Source organism: Excalfactoria chinensis, chromosome Z (genome assembly GCF_039878825.1).
Source record: "Excalfactoria chinensis isolate bCotChi1 chromosome Z, bCotChi1.hap2, whole genome shotgun sequence".
NCBI classification, from domain to species: domain Eukaryota; kingdom Metazoa; phylum Chordata; class Aves; order Galliformes; family Phasianidae; genus Excalfactoria; species Excalfactoria chinensis.
Window position 1 is genome coordinate 25,345,521 of NC_092857.1, and position 21,052 is coordinate 25,366,572.

At 45.6% G+C, this 21,052-nt stretch overlaps 1 protein-coding gene across 1 annotated transcript in view; it reads left to right on the forward strand.

Moving 5' to 3' along the window:
- The window catches only part of DMRT1 (doublesex and mab-3 related transcription factor 1), a 51,439-nt gene extending 34,491 nt beyond the window's left edge, over positions 1–16,948 (forward strand). Inside the window, exon 5 of the mRNA XM_072359839.1 lies at positions 16,782–16,948. Coding sequence (XP_072215940.1) covers positions 16,782–16,918 — 137 coding nt within the window. The 3' untranslated portion in view covers positions 16,919–16,948. The remainder of the gene's footprint in view (positions 1–16,781) is intronic.
- Positions 16,949–21,052: the final 4,104 nt, after the last annotated feature.

The following is a 21,052-nucleotide window of genomic DNA, read 5'->3' on the forward strand; positions in this document are numbered from 1 at the left end:
GGTTGCAGTGTGGGAAAGTTACCCCCCTTTTTGAAGTTTCTTAAGTACAGTATTCTTGCATGAATCTGTGCCCTTAACATTCTGTGCAAGATAAGAGTCATGTTCATAGTCACTGACAGCACCTGGTTGTAGGATCAGAGAAGTCAAGGAGTCCTGGTGTGAAAAAGGTCTGAGCCAGTGTCTTGCATTTGTACTGCTTTCAGCGGATGTTTGAAATACGGAGGCAGCTCACTGAAACAAAGCAGGCTGATCTGCTGCGGCTGAGAAATGGCTCCAGATACTGGGGATACCCTTGCATTTAATTGTTCTGTTAAATTTGCTGCCAGCTGAAAAGATGCACTGGCAGAGCTATGGCAGTAAAGTACGTGGAGAAGTGAGGCAGAGCAGTAAGAAACAGCCCAAGTTATCCTCTGTCTGGTCTGGAACAAGTCTGTGTAAGAAAAGAATGACTTTTGCTGTCCCACAGGCTCCAGGCCCTGTAAGTCTGAGGGATACCACTCCTGCTCCTAATCCATACACTTCTATAGCAGAATGCCAGTAGAAATGTATCCTGAATGCAGAGAGGCTTCAGCAGCAGAAATGTGAGGAGCATGTCACTTTGCTCCTAGAATGGATGCAGTTCAGCAGCATTTAGCTTGTGTATGTTGCTTGTGCATGTGTTCATGGATTCATGTTCATGTTTTCCTTAAAAGCTGATCTCTGTCCAAGAGTGTACCATCCCTTAGGCATGAGGAACAAGCAGCATTTGCTGAAACTTGAGACTGTTTGCTACTAACTATCTGTCTTACATCCAACTTTTGTTAGTAAATATTGATACCAAACAAGAAAGGGAGAGGTAATAATATTATCCTGCAGATCTCAGTCAGTTGGAAGATCTGTTTTTGTCAGCAGTTTGTTTTGTGTAATTGTTTCATCTTTCAGGGAGCCACCTGTGTATGTGTGCAGAAATACACACAAATAGATACGTAATTAAATAGGTGTATGTGTATGTATACCTCTGCTAAATAATTCTGCTATACTCAGACACTTCTGCCTGCTTTCACACAACCTGGGTTGCAGGGATAGTCTGTGGAATGAATTCGTTGCCCATATGGTGTGAGAGCAGACTTGTGCTGGATGACACAGCATTATTCTTTGATTAGATCAGAACAGATTTGGGGTAGGTTGTAACATTTTACAGATGTTTTTAGGGTGATGACGTTTTAACATGGCATTTTCTTTCTTGTTAAGAAGCTAAATTTTGGAACTAGCTTGGGACTGGAAATGCTTGTTTTTTTTAAATAAAGCAAGTTGGTAACCCAGATTTGTGACGTTTGTACTCATGCCTCGTTGTTTTGTTAGCTGTGGCAGCAGCATTCAAAATACATTTGAGAATGCAAGGCATATTCAATGTAAATTCTAGTGAACCTTTTTTTTTTTTTTTTTTTCAATGTATTTAAGCCTTTTTGTAAATTATTGGTCTGAGTCATGAGGTTGGATTGGTGAAGATTTGACCAGCGTTGAAATAAGTATGTAAGATCTGACTGACAGAGAGGGAAAATCCTGGAAAGGAATGAATTTAAGCATCTGCTTACGTTGTACTCTGCTTCAGTTTATTCTTGATTCAAAGGGTCATTTTAGTAATTTCTTCTTGAAACACCTTTCTGCTCTGCTCACTCAAAATCGCACAGAAATAAAACAATCCTGCAATGAAGCAACTTGTCGTTGTGCAGATGCAGAATTAGAAGTTTGATTCATAAGCCCTGCTGCTCACTGTGGGGAAGAGCTGGTCCTGTGGCAGTGGCTGCAGGGGCTGTGGTTTGTTTTTTTCACACTTAAAGGATGCTGGATCCTGTCCTAAAAACCTGCACCACAGGGTTTGGGCTTGGTGCTCTGGTTTTATTATGGAACTTTTTCCCTAACAACAGAAATTCATGGAAATCATTAGTGGCAAAACAAACTTGACCACAGAATTGCAAAACAAGTGAAGATGTTTTGTCACGGCACTGACAGCAGCATGCTTACCAAGGTATGGTTTGTAGCTGTAACAGTGGAACCTGTTCCTCTCTTTGCTTCACTGTCACATGCAGCTGCATCCTCTTAGCCCTGATTAAGAGAATTCGGCCACATTCCGTGGTGTATTCTGCACGCAAGGGTTAGCAGTGAGTATCTTGCCTTTCATGGCAGCTTATCAGAGCAGTGACCTCCTACAGGCTCTTTGGCTTGTTCTAGCCACTTCTGTTGGCAGGCCTTCTGCAGGTTGTGGGAAGCTTGAGCAAAAGACGTGTTTGCTGCTGATTTCTTAATAAGAAAAAAAGCAGCCTGGATGGCAGGAGGCAATGAGCCAGACTGTGGCTCTTGGCAAGAGGTTGTTGCAGCCCACAGCACTGGTCCTGTGCAGAATGATATTAGGGAGAAAGGTGATGGCTGCTTTGTGCAGGTAGTCTCACAGGTAGTGGCCCTGTGCAGCGCACTCTGGCCAAGGTGAGGCTCTGGCTCTGGCTGAGGGGACAAGGGGAAACAAGAGATGTGGGCAGAGTGGCCCCTTTCTCCATCTGCATGGCCACCAATGCACGTTTGCATGGCCCATGTAGTGGGGATGCTTGCACAGGATGTGTGCAGTCCTGCATGAGTCGGGTGGCTACTTGATGGGCTTTCTTAATTTGGCAGCCATTGGCCTGCCCACCCAGTGCTTCTAATTCTAAGCCTGGGTGTTACCAATGGGTTTATTTCCAGTGCTCCTCGCAGGCATAGCTTAGGCCAAGTACAAGTTGAATAACCTTCAGGAAAGCTGTGCTGTCCTTCTGTCGGCCGCTGTCTTTGAAAATTGCCTGCAGAGTTAGTGAGCAGGAACAGTTAAGATTTACAAACAATGATGAAGCTTGTCATGCATCTTTCACCATTCATCATCTGGGTGCCGTGGCTGGGCGGTGAAGTGTTCTTCATAAAAACCAGCTCAGTGTGAAATACACCTCGCAGCAATGTTTACTGCTCTGAAACTCGTCAGCAGCCCTTTATAGTAAATCCAGATTGCGATGTGACATTACAGTATATCATTGCAGAGCACGCTGGGGTTTACACTAGGAATGAGTGCAGTTCACACCAGATGAGATGTCGAAATTGAGTTATGTAGGAATTTGGCTGTTATATGGGGATAGCTTTTGTTTTCTGAGGACTGAAAGTTAGCTTTATATATATAATATATATAATCTACACATACCTGTACCTGTGTGTGGGTGCATATATGGATACAGGTATATATACACACGGATATATGGATGCACACATGCTCTGCGCATGTTATATGCACAAACACTGCGGATGTACAAAGAGGTTACTCTGACAGGACCCTGTTTTTTGGGGGTTTTTTTGTTGTTTTTTTTTTTTAAGGTACTGTTTCTTAGAAGTACTTCATTGTTTATAGAAGTGTTGCAATTTAGCTTTTCAGTGAAGCAGGCTTTTGTTTTCCAAAAGCACTGTTGAGAATACCATTCTTGGAACGACATCGTTGCTGGTTGAGAATTCAGAGTGAGAAGTTTTCTAATATTTTTTAATTACTTATGATATTTTTTTCTGCTACTTTTGGGTTAATTGTTATTTTAAAGGCATGGAGCTCCTATGAGGTAGTGCTCTCGGGGCCAGCCAAGGCATGTGGCTGCTGATACGGTGTGGCTGAATGGGGACCATCATCATGGAGCTACTGGGCTGTGCTGATGGTTTCCTCCCACTACCTTGGGCAGAAGTTCTGAGGGAACTTAGCCAGAAACTTGGAAATATGGAAAAGCAAAAGCATGTTTGGCTGTATGCTGAAATGGTAGTTCTTCCCACTAACTTCAAACCCTTCATCTGCAGTGTTGGCACAAGGTTGCTAAGAAAGGGAAAAAGATAAAGAATGAAACAAGATGGTAGGTGTTTTCGTCCAGCTATGTGAGGAAGATGGATGTGCAAAAAGTAAACGGGACATTTTGTATATGAGTAAATTGCTGAGTCTTTAGAGATAAGTCTGCTGGTTTTGACATCTGAGACATGTGGAGTTAGACAGTGACAGTCACATGGACTAGAAAGCACACTGTGTTGATTATACAGGCAAGGACAGCAGCCTTCTTCAGTGGGAGTTAGGTACGTTGGTGGCAGTTACCTGATTAAAAAGAAATGAAATGAAAGGTGGGAGATAAGGAGTTTTTGAGTGCACCCTATGACATTGTTTTTTCAATGTTATACTGCAAAATCTGGAAGTTAAGTTAAATTTCCCTGTCTTTAGTGTGCTGTGACCGTTTGTCCTTCTGTGTTTGAAGCGCAGGTGTCATGTTCTGGACTTGAGACACAACTCCTTTGGCTTTATTGTGTTGCATTTCAGCCAGAGGGAGAGGTGGTGTGTTTAAAATACTGATACATTTTATTTTAGATTTCTGGGATCTGTGTAGAGTGTTAAATATAGTGCAGAAGTGGAAAAAGGAGTAGGACTGCAGTTGGCTCTATCAAAAGGAAAAGATAACTATATTTCATCTGTCCTCCTCAGTTGTTTTCAGCTTCTGTAGTTGTTTTTCCATTGAGTGCTCATTCTGCAGTGAAATCATACTTTCTAGCTGAGAACATTTTCCACGAATGTGTTTATCGTTGCTAATTTTGCTCAGTTGATTTGTTAGGCTTTCTTTGAACTATAAAGTTTATCATTCGGCTTGCTGCAGACAGCATGAGGCTAAAGCTTCGGATACACTAATCATATAGGTCTGCAGGCTTCCAGGCTTACAAATAGCATTGGAAGCTTGTTCATATTCAAAATTAGTTTTGTGATACAGTGTTAATCTCACCTGCTTCTGCACCAGAGGCTTTAAAGGATCCCAGCAAGTTTCTTAGAGATGATGTGGAAATGAAAGTTTAGAGGTGTTAAGCGTTATTTACGACTGTTTTTACTTTCTCCTTTTATTTTGAGAGGGGAATGTTTGGACATCTTTTATGTTACTCTTGTGGCTAGAATTAGAGGGATGTAGAGTAAAGCTGTCACTTATAATGTACTGTTTTCAAGCACCAGAATGTAGCATACAAAATCAAAGAAACATATTTCTTCACAACCTTGACTGCTTTATGTGCCTGTTCAGTTTCTAGTAACTTTGCTAAGCCGCAGTCTTCAGATATTTGTGGTGAGTGGTGGTTTGACATAGTGAAGCCGTAATAGCCTCAGGGAAGTGGAAGCACTCGGTAGTACATATTCAGGACACTCTTGTACAGATTGTCATTTTGTTTGCCACTTCTGTGGGTTGCCTCATTTCTCATCTGGGGTAGCTTGTACTCACATTTAAAGACACTTTCTGGTATGTGGAAAAATACTCTTGAAAAGCGCTGCATAAAACAGGCGGGCTTGTGGTATTTTATGCAATGATTGTATCTGCTGTTGCTGTCCAGGCATCCCCAAATTTGAGTTAAATGGAGAAATGCTGGCTTGGACCAAGAAAAAAAGAGTATCCTGCGTGCTGGGTCAAGTCACTTAATTTTATGTTGCTTTCTCATGCACGTACAAAGGTCTCCTGATGGGGGTGGCATTTCTAACAATGGCCCTGCAGGAAGCAAAACAAACATGCCTGTAGCGCGCTGTAAAAATACTCCAGGAGGAAATTGCTGGGAGTAGGGGGGCTAGGGGGTGAAACATCACAAATAAGCCAGCAGTACGTTGGCTGATTATAATGACTTCCTTGTAGCATCCAGGAGTTGTCAATCATAGCTTAACGTTTATAGAAGTGAAAAGTCAATGTCTAGTTGTTTAATTTGACATGGCTCTCGGGTTGAGAAAGTGTAATCGCTGGAGGGGACAGTTAAGTAGCTGTGCTCCGTGTCAGCCTGTCTCGCTCCGACTGCTGCACTAAACGCTTTCCTGATGAGCGATAGATTTGGTTAAATACCAAGATAATTGCTAGCTACAGCATCCAGCACTCTTTTAATGCCTTGTACTACATCTATATTAGCTCTTGCCCGAGGCTGTTTGAGGTTTCTGCAGCAAAGAAGGCATGTACGCTCAATTACATTACTCTCCTTCAGTTTTTGAAGGGCAATTGTTGCAGAGCTAAATAGGTTGTAATAAATTACATTCTTTTCTTCCAAACCTGTTGCAGTAAATCAGACATGCAAATGTTACAGCTGCTTTTTCCTTTTAAGTGACGTTTTGTTAGTCTTCCATAGCACACAAAGGATTATTTAGACAAAGTGGCTTTTCATATGAAAAATGAAAACTATCTGACTTTTAAAACTGTGTGACAAAAGCACTGAACTCGCTCTGCATGCTATAAAAGTATTTGCTTTTCCTGGTTGTGTTCACACCTGTAAATCAGATCACGGCACAAATGTATTTTGATTCTCAGGGTGCACCATCGGATGGGACCAGAGGGGCACTCCCACTGCAATTAGGTGGGTGTCAGCATTTCCACTGCCCTCATAACACGCTTGGTGTGGTAAGAAGACATGAAATGTCCTCGCTACTTCTGTAGCTCAAGGCGATCTCGTTGCCTGCTTATGTCTGCGGGTGGCTGCATGGCTGCATGATGGTGATGCAATGCTGTGATACTGCTGCACAGTGATGCTGCATGGTGGTGATTCTGCACTGCCTTGGTGTGGCTCTTGCCTCCTGAGCATACTGTTGCTGCACCCGGCACATGCCAGGCACTCCCTTATATCTCTCTGCAGTACAGCCCACATTGCACCAAGAGAGTCTGCACCTCTTGTCACTTGCAGAGGTGCAGCTCACTTCACAAATGTGTGAAAGGGGCTAGCTGGGGCAGAGGAGGGCATTTGTTTCTGAGCACAGGTTTTGTCTTAAAATTCTGAACAGATTAGGAGATCACAGAATCACAGTACTGTAGGGGTTGGAAGAGACTTCTAGAGATCACCTAGTCCAACCCCCTGGTAAAGCAGGATGTACCTTTGGTAGTAAATTGATGACTTAACACTTCATTTTACCAAGATTAATTTAGAATGTAGTGCAGAAAGAACAAAAGCCTACGTAACATTTAGAAGTAAAACTAAATGCTGTGATTTCGTTTAGTTTAACATCTTCAAATTTGCTTCCTGCTTTCCTGTAATTTTTTACAATATTTATATTACTGCACAATGTATTTTGCATTGCCCTGTTCTTGATATTTGTCCCACAGTGCCTGTTAAATCAGTTAAGCTTCATACATTTGCATCCCAAATGCTGTGGGTAGCATGTTTATTTATCCCAAGCATACCACTAATCATGTAGTAGGCTGCTGAGGTAAAAGAGTGCTTTTAGCCTAGTTTGTCACCAATTTTGTTTCTTTTCTGGGCGTGTAAGAAAAAGATCAATGAACTCTCTCTGGTGTTCCTTTATAAATCATTTTCTCTTTCAAGTTCTGTCTTAGAGCACTTGCAGACACTGCAAAGAATATTTTCTTTTCCCACTCTGAAACAACTGTTTACACACAACTTTTTAGCTGATTTTTGTATTGGCTTTTGGCTATATAAAACACATTTTGATAGGTTGTTGTCTGAGCCAGATTTGAGCTAGTTTTATGCCCTTAAATATCATTTTAAATCTCCTAAATAACTGCAAATCAAGCCTTTACTATCCTCGTTTTTCTCTCTCCCCTCTCTTAGATAATAGAAACTTGTAGCTTATTAAACTGTGTCTACCAAGTGAGTCATACACATCTTGACCAAGCTCTTTGCTGAGCTGCAGGAGTGCCTAGTGATTTAAGTTTGGTTGGATTGTTTCACTAGTACTTCCCAAAACATGCTGCATGCAGATTTGTGCAAACAAGGGAAGTGGCACTGGCTTGTTGGGAGGGGTCTGCTGTTCTTTTATGTGGATGCTTCTGCAGGAGGCAGCCAAAATGAAGTTGTAACAGACTGAACCCTTGTAAAAAGAGGTGAGGAAGGAGGAATGTGTGTTGGCCATCCGTTTGGGAGCAGCCCACCCCTCCTCAGCTCTGTTCTGACCTTTGTGCTTCTTGCTTTGAACTGTCCGGTTTGGATCAGGAGGCACCTGGACCCGCTGATGTACATTTACCTCCATTTTTGGGTACCTTGAAAATCCATCCCTCCCTGCAGCCTGGGCCAGGTCCTTCTGTCACCTTGCACCACCAGGTGGCCAAGCTGAAAGGCCTCACGGGGAGCATGTGGAAATGTTCTTTTGCACAGCCTCCCTGCAGGGCTTTCTTTACCCAAAGGCCCAAGGGACCCCAGTCTGTGACAGTAGACAGACCTGGAGCCCTGGACTGCTGCTTCAGGAGAGCTCTGGATGAGGACCAGATGATGGCCAGCTAGGGCAGACCCCTCACCTCAGCAGCACAGGGTTCTGTTGCATGCCGGCATTTCACAGTGTGCATTTAATGCTGCTGTTGTGTTGGTAGAAATAAATATAAATATAGTGCAGTGAGTCTGTCATAAGCCTAATGTTGTGTGAAACTTCATTTAACTCATTTGACTACCTTAAGAATGCTTTGTGTTCAGTTTTTGTCCCTGTTTTCTCAAGTAGAGTGACTTATTGTGACAAGGCTTCTAAACTTCGGAGTGTATAAATCTCACTTTAAAATAAGTAGCAACATTTTTACTCTGTTTATGCATAAACTCCTCTTTTGCTGCAAATTTAGCCAATACTTGTTGAACCATTTGACAGCAAATCTGCTTGACTGGCTTCTACATTAAAGTTAACATTGAAAAATAGTAATGCCATGGTAATATTAATTCACTTTAATGCCTCCTTGGCTTTTAAAACTGTAGATTCACTTGAATTCTAACCTGTATGTGTAAGGAAGGGCTCCTTCATTTTTCCCTTTTACTCAGTTTTGAGTGTAGTTTTATGTGAGTGTGGTCTTGCTCATGGTAAAATCAGTGGCAAACCTCCTGCAGCTTTTGTTGGCATGGTGTAAGTTGCAGGTCTTTCTTTGTCCCTTCCCAGCAGAGATTACATTATAAGAGCATTAAAAAAAAGTCTGCTCTTGACAAGCAAAAAATCCATTGAGTCTACCATAACAGATCACTTTCATTAGACTTAGCATTTTCTCTGATTATTTGGTAACCTCTTGATTTCTGAAAGCTTGCAAGTCATATTCAAAAAAGATAATTAAGCCATACAATAACACACTTCATCACTGAGCCAGTATTTTCTAAAGTTAAAAATGTCATTAAGGCTGAAAGAGCTGAAGCCATCATTATTAGCTGTTTGGTTACTGTTTGAGTGTTGTGACTGCTGACAGCTGGCTTGGATTTTGTCCTTGTTTTATAGGTTGGAAATGACATCAGCAGCAGTAAGCATAAAGAACTGTGATCAGAATTAAACTTTACATTTATTTGACTAGTCTTGATGTTGTACAAACTGTGATAGATTTCTTGTTTGTTTGTTTGTTTGTTTCTGGTACGCTAGTAAAGATTAGCAGCTGTTCTGACCCAGGAGCTGGGAGATAGTTAGCCAAAACAGTGTTTTATTTGGATTTCTGCATGGGACACCAAGAAGTTATAAGGGGTTATTAAAGCTTCTGTTTTCTTCCTTTAGTATATCTACATAAAGAGGAAACTTGTGCCTTGTCTTCTGTCTTGTCATGAATTCTGATGCTTGATAACACTACCATTGGGTTTGCCCAGCAGCAGAGCATGCTCCCTGATGCTGAGGGACCATGAATATCTGAGGGAAGATGGGATCTCTGAGAGCAGATCTGCTGATGGTCATAGCATAGCCTTGCAGCCTGGAGAAGCATGTGATTCTATACAAAACATAGGAAGCTGGATATTCTGCCATGGAATAATTTCTCTATTGTAATTCCTGATGTGAGTGCGCAGATACATGCACAGGATAACACATGGGTTTAAGTAAGTGAGGAGTGGTAGGGATGGAGAAAATGATAACCTCTTTTTTTTGTCATAATGCCTTTTCTTTGGAGGATTAGTACTAGCTTTGAAATACCTCCGTCTGTGACCTCATCTTTTCTGCTTTAGTGATTATGAAATAGTTGTTGTACTTCTGTAGTTGTACAGGTTGTTTATACTTAGAGATGACACAGTTAACCTTCTACATAAGCACACATTTTAGCCATCATCTAGAGTTTACCTTATGTTAAGATAACCAGTTCTTGGAGAGTGGTTTCCTTTGTGTCTTTCAAGGCGCCAAATCCCTATGATAAACAGTTAAAACTCTGTGTTTTTAAGGAAGGAACTAGCAATCGGAATTTTGGAGTTGAATGTAAGATTAGGTACAGCGGGACTATACTGATTCGTACCCTGCTGGGACATGGCTCTGATAGAGTGAGCATTTCTGGTCAATACCTTGCACAGGAGGTGTGTAACCTCTCAATGCTGGCAAGCTGGGCTTGGCACTAACAAGCTTTTTCCAGCTGGGCTTTGCACATTGTCTTCAGATCAGTTCAAAGCAAGGATACTCATCTTCATACATCCGGTCTCCCTGAGTGTTTTGTGACAGTTCCTCTGCACTCTGCCTTTCCTAGCCTCAGGCACTGTCCTAGTCCCATCAAGTTAGCCCTGGAATGTAACACTGGTAGAAGTAAAAAGTGTTGGTCAGTCAGTACTGTTCTGATGCATATTCTGTCTGCAGGCTCTAATGGCAGTTGCTTTGTAATTGATTGATGTTGTTGTGAGATAGGATTTGGAGCCTCAAATAAAAACCCAAAACCTGTGCTTCCAGAATGTCTTCCTTGCATCTTTCCTGACCAGCTGGAGGTGGGTGAGAAGTGGAAAGTCTCGTTTGATTGTTTCTCTTAATATTCTAAGCGAATTTAAAGGCAGGGGTGAGGGAGTTCAACGAGAGGATATTTTCTTCAGCTTCTGGTTTCTAATTACATCAAGTTATAGCCCCGCCTTTTTAGTTGCTAAAAGTACAAGCATGAACTGGAAAAGAATGAGATAATCCATAGTAAAGCATGCTGAATAAAGATCTCCATTCAGATCTTTACCTCTTATCCTGAGCTTCTAATGCCAAGACTTAATGCTATTTGAAAACGCACAATGAATGTGCCCTACTGTGGGCACCCAAGGTAATCCTAATTACTTTAAATGTTAGTGAGAAGAGTAGGCGTTTGGGATGGGGAAAAGGGCTTTACTGTGAAATAGTATATCTGTGCTAAGAAGCACAGGCTGGACTTGGTTTAGATTCCACTTCCTTAGGCATGGTTTGTTGGGTTGTTCTTTTTTTTTAATCAAAAGACATCTCTGCTTGTTCTTGACTCTTCTTACAGCAGGGTAATTTCCATTGGCATGTATTGCTGGAGCTGGACTATTTGCCCTTGTATTAAAGACATGCAAAGCAAAGAGGGAGCACCAGTTTATTTTTAATTTGTCTGCATTATAATCAACATAGAATAGTCCACAATGAATTGATCAAAATGAAAACTGCAAAGATATTTGAGCTGAGATGTGTAACGTGGAGTAACTCTCATTTGAAGGCAGATCCATAACTGAGATTTCATTAGTGCCTCATTACTGTTTTAGCATCCGTCTCCCTGTTAGACCAACAGCTCTTCTTACTCTGTACTCTGCATAATGCTTCTTCTAGGAAACCTACATCCATGCTAGGGAGTGATAATGAGCTGTAGCAAATAGAAACTGCTGGTGTCAGGGTGAGGTTCCAGAATGTGACCCTGTGGTAAACTGCCTACTCCAGGTCTGAGAGGAGGGCTAAAGGATGGGAGGACAGTCACTGCAGCACACCTTTGGTATGTGTGAAGGTGTTGGTAAGAATTCTCAGTTAATAAGAGACATTTAGCCCTAACATTCATGCACAGACAGAGTAGCACATCAAAGCTAGGAAATACTGGAGATTCATTGAGCATTCACTGTCTTCAGTAACTTGAGTTTCTGCAGCTTTAAAAACGCGATTCTTTCTGCTCAGAAGAAATTTTAAAAGTAGAGCTGACGTGTGTTTATCTCTGATTTCTGATGGTTTTGCAGCTGCTGTGTGGCTTTCCAGCAGGAAACCACCCATCTATAAGCTCCTGACTGCTGATACTTTTGACCTGCACAGACCAGAATACCAGAATGTGAGGCTTAACTCCCTGCTCAGTTGGTAGCTAAAAACTCCCTTCAATTAACACTGGTTTCTTCATTCTAGAGTAAGACAGTCAGTCCTTTGTCTTTTCAATCAGTGCATTCATGGCACCTGTGAGGTTCAATGGGGACAGATTTTGTCAAGAGCTGGATGCTTGCAGGGCTAGGCACTGCAAAGATGAGAGGTAGCAAAGTGCAGTTTGTTTAGGAAAACTGAGGTTGGTATTTTTGTGTGTGCTTGCATTGGGATTTCATCTGGCGCATCTTGAGATGATGTACAGCACAGCCGGGACAGACCGACAGACCCTGGCACTTCTGCTGCCCCTCTAATGCTTCCTTCACAATAGGAAAATAGTGGGTTTCTCTGTCTTTTCTGTGCGTCTCTGTAGCCAAGCCAGTGTTCATTCTGCTGGTGCTCTTGTTCCAAGTGTCTGGTTTTGCAGGAGTAACCAATTAGTGTTTTGTTTTGTTCTTTGGCTGAATGCTTTGTTAAGCAGCTGCCATGTCTTCTTGCATTTGATGTACTTTGCAAGCTGTTTGCTGGCAACAGGTGGTAGAGCCAGCCTTGCATTGTCAGTGTGAGCTGTGGACTGATGAGTATCACTGACTAAAGTGCAGACTGGGCAGTGTCACCCAGTGGAGTCCCATCCACAGAATTTCCAGGACACTAAGCCAGCCTTCCTTCAGAATGCTGCCAGTCTGGTAGCTGCATGGAGACGGGTGCCGTGAGGTGGTAATCTGAGGGAAGTGCCCCAGCTGTTTTCTCTTTCCATCTACCCTTCATACAGCTAGCAGGTCTTGCTTCTGGTTATCATTGTGTAAGAAACCACTCTTTTCTTAGACCTTCTGGTTGCTAAGGACACTTCATATAGGATTTTCAGGGCCTGGAATGGCAATCACTTGCACATCCATTTTCAGTGGTACTTACAAAAGGAAAATTATTTGGCTATGGAAAGGAAGACACCATGAAAAACTGAAAAGTTTCAGTCCAGACGCAAATCAAAACCCTGGCGTGCTTCAGTTCTGCTCCACTGCCTCAGGCCAGCAGCAGCAGCTTAGTTGCCCTTCTTCCTCTGACGGTGAGCGTGGCTGTGCTTGCAGATGAAGGTTTAGGTCTGCACACTAAAAAGTATATGGTCCTTAGGAGCACGTAGGACAGGTATACTTATTTTTCTTTTCCTTGAAAAAGGTGAAAGAGCTTTAAAAAATGGATTGTACCTCGCAACCCTAAATCTTTTAAAATTGCTTCTTACTGAGAGTTTAATAGTTTTTTAAATGTAAACTCAGGAAAATATTTACTTTTCAAGCTTGAATATCCTTCTGCTTTCTCACATCATTGAAAGTGTATTATTCTTTTCAGTCCATTGAATTACAGGGATCACTCATGTTAAAAGTTAATGCAGTTTCCAGTGTCAGAAGATGTAAGGTTTTGTGGTTTTGGTTCATATCCCTTCTCACTTCTTTTACTGTGTGATATTAGCTGATATTTTTTTTCAGATTCATATGGCTCAAGAGTATTCAGGTTTCCCAAGAGTAAAAGGTAATTAGATCAAGGAATGACCTTTAAAAACCATCATAGATCCAATTCTGTTGCTGTTATTTACACAGATAAGGGCTGTGTAACTACAGTGGGAGGATCAGCCACAAGCATCAAACAGATGAAACTCATACATTTAAATCAAAAAGAACATGGGTTTTGTTTCTTTGAACTTGGAATTTTTACATTTTATTGCCGTGTGATTAAAACACTGGAACAGAATTGCTCATTTCTTTCTTGCTGCCTTTTTATAGCTACAAGTACCAAATCAAGTATCTTGCTCTCATTATAAGCTTTGCACCTACCTATCTCTTGGCTGACTTCGGTGTCTCCTACTGACTGCAGTAAAAGTGAGTCCAAGAAGCAGTGCCGGCTGGGATACAGGGGTAGGTCCCATTTGCTACAGAAGAGACCTCTGTAGTTCCAGATTATTTTTAAAATCTAGGTGCCACTGCTTACATCCTCCTGTGCACATTCAGAGACGAACATGGATAGCCCAGGCTTCATAACTCTGAAAACCATGGCCAATTTGACTGTCACTAGAAGAGCTGCCTGTGTTATTTAGAGCAGTGCTTCCAAGCTCTGAGGTGGTCTGTGAAACCAACCAACCCAGTGGTTGGTCTGGAAATGTTCTTGTGCTTATACCCCTTCCATTTGAGGTTTGATAATAATGTCAGGTACCTCATGGGAAGTGCTGGGAGACTGGTGGAGCTCCACTGGTCCAGAAAGTTTAGGAACCACTTCCTGGAGTGCTGAGAAACAAATGCGGGTGCCTGTCTACAAAAAGGCTGATGCCTGTATCATTCTCCATGTTTATAATAAATTAATGTAGGTCTGCTGGGTAAATAGATCATAAATATGAAATTGCAGTTTTACTGTCATAGGGTTTTAACACTGGTACTGTGTGTAGCATGTTGAGTGGTATTCTTACTGCATTCTTTCCATGTAGGAAAAAGCTTTCTTTATGTTTGTCAGAAAGATTTATGAATCTCAGTATTTTAAAATGCATCTTCCCATCATTCCAGACACATGTGTACTAAAAATATTAACAAATCTTTTCAAAGAAATAAGCCACTTGCCCATCTGGCTACTCAGAAGTAAAGAAACTATCTCCAACTTCAGTCACTTTTATACTTACTGGAGCCTGAGAACGGGGGGATTCCTTATAGCTTATCCTAAATATGTTGGGTTTTGCCTTACCAGGGCAGAACGAGGCTGCAGAGTTGGAGACTTGAGCCACTGAGGCAGTCAGTGGTGTTCAAGCCAGACTTCTTGTTGCTTGCTTCATAATGCAAGGTGACTTGTGGAGAAAGGGACATTTCCTGATGCCAGATATGGCCACATATGGCCAAATTCAGCTGAAGCTTGTTTTGTTGGCTGGCAATAGCTGTGGCCCTGTATCACCTGTGAGGAGCTGGTCTCTAGGATGTTTACACCAGGAGAGGAATGGATTGCTGTGTCCTCTGTAGGTGCTTTTGCCTTTTGGCATCTTGGAGCAGATCTAGGTAAGGAGTACCTGTGTTCCATCGTTAGGCAGTGATCAAAGCATGAACCACTGCAACAAGCTACTAGCCTGAAGTGTTAAGTGATGTATGCTTCAGATCATAGGAGTGTGGTGCAGACCAGGCCACCCAGTGATTATGTTTGGGCTCTGGAAGCCTGTCTGACCAGGTGAGCCTTCTTCCCTTCCACAGGAACAGGAATGTTCCTCCATTCTCTGCACTTTTGCCCTAATCTGCTTGTTTACGTCTGGTTCAAGTAATGGAAGCTCATAGATGGTAAGTCACAAGCAGAGAATTAGCAGAGGAGGTGAACTGGAACACTCACTTAGTCCTCATCCAGAGACTGAGAAACTTATGTCTTCTCTTGGGCCTCTGCCACTAGCCCTGCTGACATGGGAAGGCATGGGTATGAAACTGAACGTTATCACCTGAGTGTAGCAGAGGAAGAACCAGCTTCCTAATTCTGTGTTGGTAGTAGCCTTCACATGTTGAGCAGTTGCTTTGTCGGTCCACTTAGCAGGGCATTCTTTTTTATCTTCAGCTGGGAGAAGAAGGTAATACAGGGTTAATATCCTACTGGGCAAAAAAATGGTTTTTTTAATCAAAACTAAGACAGCAGTAGTCTGACACAGGAGGCTGATGTTAGAGGCTTGACTTGTCCCTCACAAGTATCAAAGGAGAGATCACACAAAATCACTGATTTAGGTTCCGCCATGGCAAAAAAAAAAATGGGCAAAATTCCCTGAAAGTATCTGGAATTACTATTCAGTGTAGTCACAGACAGGTAGTTGAAAATGGTATGTGAGGCTTCAGCTGCATACACTGTAACCAGCATTGTGTTTAAAAAGGGGATTAACCAGGGAGTGAAGCTGCACTTGGAAGTTACTACAGAAGCATACTGTCACTGTCCTGCTGAGATGGGATGTTTGTGATTTTTAAGGTAGGGTTTCTTCTTTTTGTAGTAATGGGGTACATCTGTTGCTTATTTCCCCTGAATCCCCATGGCTTGGATGTGAGAGTCGAGCCAGACCTTTATTTGTGATGGAACTGATAGCCACCCGGTGCTGGAGGGGGGCAAGTTTGAGCCTCCCTATTCTTTTGCAGCTGTACCAGATCCATCATAGCTTCCAGAACACAGGCAATGGCTGTAAAGTGCATTCTCTTAAAAGACCATAGCCTGGCAGTACTCTCCAATAAACAGGAAAATCCAGAGCACGGTATTGATGGTGAAGGTGTCAGGCCAGTGGGGCTTTGCCGACTGCCCCAGCCACCGGTGCGTTCTGCTAATTACGCCGTAGATATCCCTATTGATGAACAGAACTGAATTAACGCAGAAGCAGGGACGTTGCCCTCACTGCCGCTGTCGTACACGGAGCCGGGCAGATGCTGGCCGTTAGTTACACAAACATTAGTATTAACGATTGGCCATTTGGAATTGGTGACAAACTGCCGCCCGCCGGAATCCTGAGCCTGAAACCAATCAGGAAGTTAATGAGGAGAGAAATTACCACTGCAGCTTCCCCTTAATTATATTCACGGCAGGCAGGAAGGGAGTGCTGGAGGTGGATCTCAACTCATCTAAGGTTAGGAAGGTCAGAGACCCTTTTACTCGGTTTTGTATCTACTGCAAATTGCAACGTTGCAGCCGTTCCGAGTGCTGCCTTACTTCTGAATTGCCCGATGCCAGCCCAGGGCAGCGCTACGGACCCCGGGGTGCAGCGGTGCGGGGCTCAGGCGCTGTGTTCTCTCCCCTTCCGCAGTGTTTTCGCCGCCCAGCAGCCAGGACTCGGGCCTGGGGTGCCTGTCCAGCAGCGAGAGCACCAAGGAAGACCTGGAGTGCGAGCCCCACCAAGAGCCCGGCGCCTTCGCGGTGAGCCCGGTTCTCGAGGGCGAGTAGGCGCGGCGCCGGGCGGCTGCTGCGCGGCGTTCACTGTTGCCTTGTTCTGTTGGGGGTTATGGGGGGGGGGGGGGGGCGTTGGGTTTCTTCTTTCCGGGGCGGGGGGGCACGGCGGGGCCGCGTCCGGACCGGCGGGGCGGGGCGGGGCGGAGCCGCGCGGGGGCCGCAGCCCGGCCCGGTGCGGCCGTCGAGTCTCGGCCCGCTCCCGTCAGGGCGGAGCGCCCGGCGATCGGCCTCCCCGAAACGCGGAGCCGTGATGTGTTTGTAATGGTTCCTCGTAGGCTGCTGTTCGGCTCCAGACGTTTTCTTCTCGTATCGTCAAATTAACGCGTTTTGCATATTACAGTTGAGTGCCTCGACTTAGATTGCAATATAAACGGCGAGCAAATAAGTCTCAGAAAAGTTACGTGCGTTTCTGCAGGTGTTATTTTGTTAAGAACAGCTCACTGTGTCCTCTTCCTCTGTTACAGAAGCCAACCTGAAATGAAACTAGTCTGGAAAAATTCATTGTTCTCTGTAGTTGCAGCTGTACCTGAAATAAAAATGTTATTGATGACTGAATTTTCTTGTGTGTATATTTGGTGAGCTGTATTAAAACAGGGGGGGGAAAAAAAAGAAAAAAAAGAAAAAAAGAAATTACTTGTATTTTCTTCGCTCTGTGCTTTGAAAACATCTATTTGATTTCACCCCCATCTGTTGTAATCAATAACCTGACCATCTTGTTTTTTATTAAATGCACTTACTCTTAATTTCATCCACCAGTGGTTTTAGAGAGAATAATGTGGAGTTACCTATATAGGTTTGACATTATAAATCACTTCTTGAGGCTGAATCGTATAGTGGTATCGATTGATCCTGATATATCACAGAAATTTACTGTCACTTCTGTTTTCAATTAAAGATACAATCAGTCAGATAATGACTTAATTGGATTTTACAGAAGATTGAGTTTTATTGCCCAGTGCTTTACGAGTTTAGTTAAGGAAGATCATTTTATCACACTTGTCAGCCCGCTCCGGCGGCCGTGTGCCCTTCTGCCTCTGCTGTTGCTATTGTGACAGCGGCACCGCGAGTCTGGAGGGCACGCAAGAATAATACCGGGGTGGAAATGCCGCACGGCGACGAGGAGATGGGAGCGGGCGGCCGGGAGGTGCGACTCGCTCCTTTCCCCCTTTTTTCTTGCGATTCTGAAGGCGATGTTGAAGTTCTGTTTCTTAATTTACAGAGTGGCTACTATGGCCCTGTGCTGCTCCCCGGGTGCGGGGTATCGACAGGGGGATGGCCCCGGCCCCAGCTCCGCTCCTGGGCCTCGTGGATTCTCCTCGCCTGTGCCCGTCGAGTCTCAGCGCGGGCGGCTCGGGACCGGCTGGGGCGCGTCGGCTCCGCTGCGTTGCCCGCAGCCGGATAGCGAGGCGAAAAGAGTCGTGCGCGCCCCGCTGCAGCCTTGTCTGCAGCAGCGTGTGGCCGGGTTGGTGGCCGGGGCGGGGGGAAATAATCAGGGAAAGAGTGCGTGCAGCATCCTTCGGAGCGCGGGAGAATAAATCCCGCCCGGATTTGTGAAAAAAATCAGGTCGGCCGTGGAGAGAATCTGCGAATCTAAAGGCAGAAGAGGCAGGGTCGGGGAAAAACGCTCACCGCGGGGCGCTCGGGGACTCGCTAGAGCCTGTGGCCCGACGTCGGGAGCAGCTTTGGGCCTCCCAACGGCCCGCACTCTTCGTCCTGCCAGGCTCGGCGAGGTGATGGGTTATACCCCTGGAAACCTCCGGGAGCTCCGCGGCTGCAATGGGTCGAGGCAGCGCCGGCTGCGGAGCGGCCCCGTCCTGTCCCGTCCCCTCCTGCTGGAGGACGCGCTTCGAGTCTGTGGGTGCCACCCCCACTGCCCGCTGCGGGACTTCAGGCTCTCCCTCCTGTGTTTTTGTTTTTTCTCTCCCAGCACACGGAGGTGTGCAGGCATTCCAGCCTCAGAACATTTTTCTCTACCTATTTTGTTTTTCTTTCTTTTCACTAATCTGCAGGTCGCCCCCTTTACAAGTGTCTGTAGCTGGTTGGCAACCAGTGACCTTTACTAATCCCTTTCCTCTCAAGTGCGCTCTTCGCTTCTTGCTGGGCAGCTTTGATGGATTGTTCGGGTGACATTGTGCGGAATTCACATCTTTCTCTGAAGTCCGCCCTGAAGTTTCCTCTCCGTCCACCGTGACTGCGTGCGCTCCCGTCCCTTCTTCGTTGTGTGATAACGCTCAAGACCGCCCGGAGCAGCGGGGTGGTGGATAATCTGCGCCTCCGCAGGGTGGCACTGCCCGAAGACTGGGCGGGAGTTATCCCAAGCCAAGCCAATGCTGCCCCCAGCATCCCCCCCCCAGAAGCCAACAGCAGCGCCAGCACCGCGGCAGGGCGGGATCCCGGCCCTCGGGTCCGCACGGCGAGGCACCGAACGGCGGAGCGGGTACGGCCCCCCCCGCACCGTCAGTGCTCTTTCCGCTGAGCATTATTTGCAGCATATGTTTCGCACATCCATTCTCTTTCAGTCCATTCTTCTGTGCTCTGGCTGCTAACACGGTATAGTCACCTTGAAATTTCCTCTGCTATTTTCCAATTAAAAGCTTAATAGCCCTGGAAACGGAGTTCATGTGGTGCAGTTTACCGTAGCCCCTTCTCCTGAAAAGCTTTCTGCTGGGATCCCATTATGTGCTTGAATAAACCTTTTCTGCAAACAGAAATGGGAATCGGGGCTGTCAGGTGTTGGGTTACAATAGACTTCCATGCGGGGGACATCTCGTCGCATAAATGCAAACCCAGCCCTGTGGGGAGATGTTGTCAAATACGGGGATACAGAAAACATTCTCATCAAATACGAGAAAAGGGTTACGGTACTGTACCAAACTTCAGCCTCAGCGCCAGGCGCTCAGCCAAGCGACAGAGAGTTCCTGCCCCGAATGGAGTACCCCCGGAGTATCCCACCCCCCAGCTCCTCAGCCCTCACTCCCCAGTACGGGGGGCGTCTCCCCCTCTACCCCCGCAACTCCGATTTGGGGCAAGCGATTCGAGGGCTCCGCGCCCCGCGTTTTGCTCTATGAAGACGGGGTTGTTCGGTGTGCGGAGAGGGCACCGCCCGTTTGTTATTCTTCCCGAGAAGGGCTGAAAACTTACGGATGCCCGCGGGAGGCTGCGGGCCCCCTGGGTGCCGTGCGGAGCGCAGTGCGGGGCTCAGCAGCGGCCCCCCGCTCCCCGCTCCCGTCCCAGCGCTCCCCGAGGGCAGAGCGCACGGCGCGTTCCTGCTCGTCTTCCTCACACCCAACGCACGGCGCCCGGATCTTGACCCAAAACTACGGTAGTAGTTATAGGACAGAGTGATGAATGGAACAAGGAGCGAGTGCCTTTAGGGCAGCGCGCACGCCGCTCTCTATTCTCGCTCTTTATCCTGCTTAGCAAGTTTTTACCTTGATTTTCTAATTAAGCACCCTGGTTAGATGGTGCGATTCATGCAGGAGAAGTTAAGAGGTAGGGGTACCGGGGAGAGCAGAGATTTGGAGTCAGCAAAACGGACTCAAGTCGGGGCTGCAGCCGCTGCCCCGGACGTAGACGGGCGCTGCCGTCCGGCATCGGAGCTCCCGCCGGAAAACTCCTGCGGGGAATCGCCGTGCCCTGGTCAGTGTTCCCATACTTTCGTTCACTCATAAACTACACCTGGGATTTTAACTAAATTCCCTCTGACATATCCCTGTTTCACTGAGAAACCTTTCCACGTCCTCCTCTTCCCTCTCCCCCTCCCCCCCGAAACACGGCACCGAACACAGCAGAGGCTTCGGGCAGCGACTGTGCCCGTTTCGTACCGCAGCCACCATCTGCGGCCCCGCTGCCGCCCCGTGTAGCGGCAGAAACGGACCCGCGCAGCGCCGGTGCGCGGGGAGTCCTGTCCCGCTCTGCCCTGACTCTTCCAAACTTTGACGAAAGTTTGGTCGCACGCCCCCGCTTCTTCTCCTCCGCAACCCCCCCCCAGCTCTCTCCTGCTTAAGCATGGGGGAGGGGGAGGGGGGGTGGCACAAACCCCCGTCTGCCCCAAGCGGGGACGCGCCCCTTCGGCAAAGAGTGGGCTGAGAAGACCCCTCCATCCTTCTTTCCTCCCTCCCTCTTTCC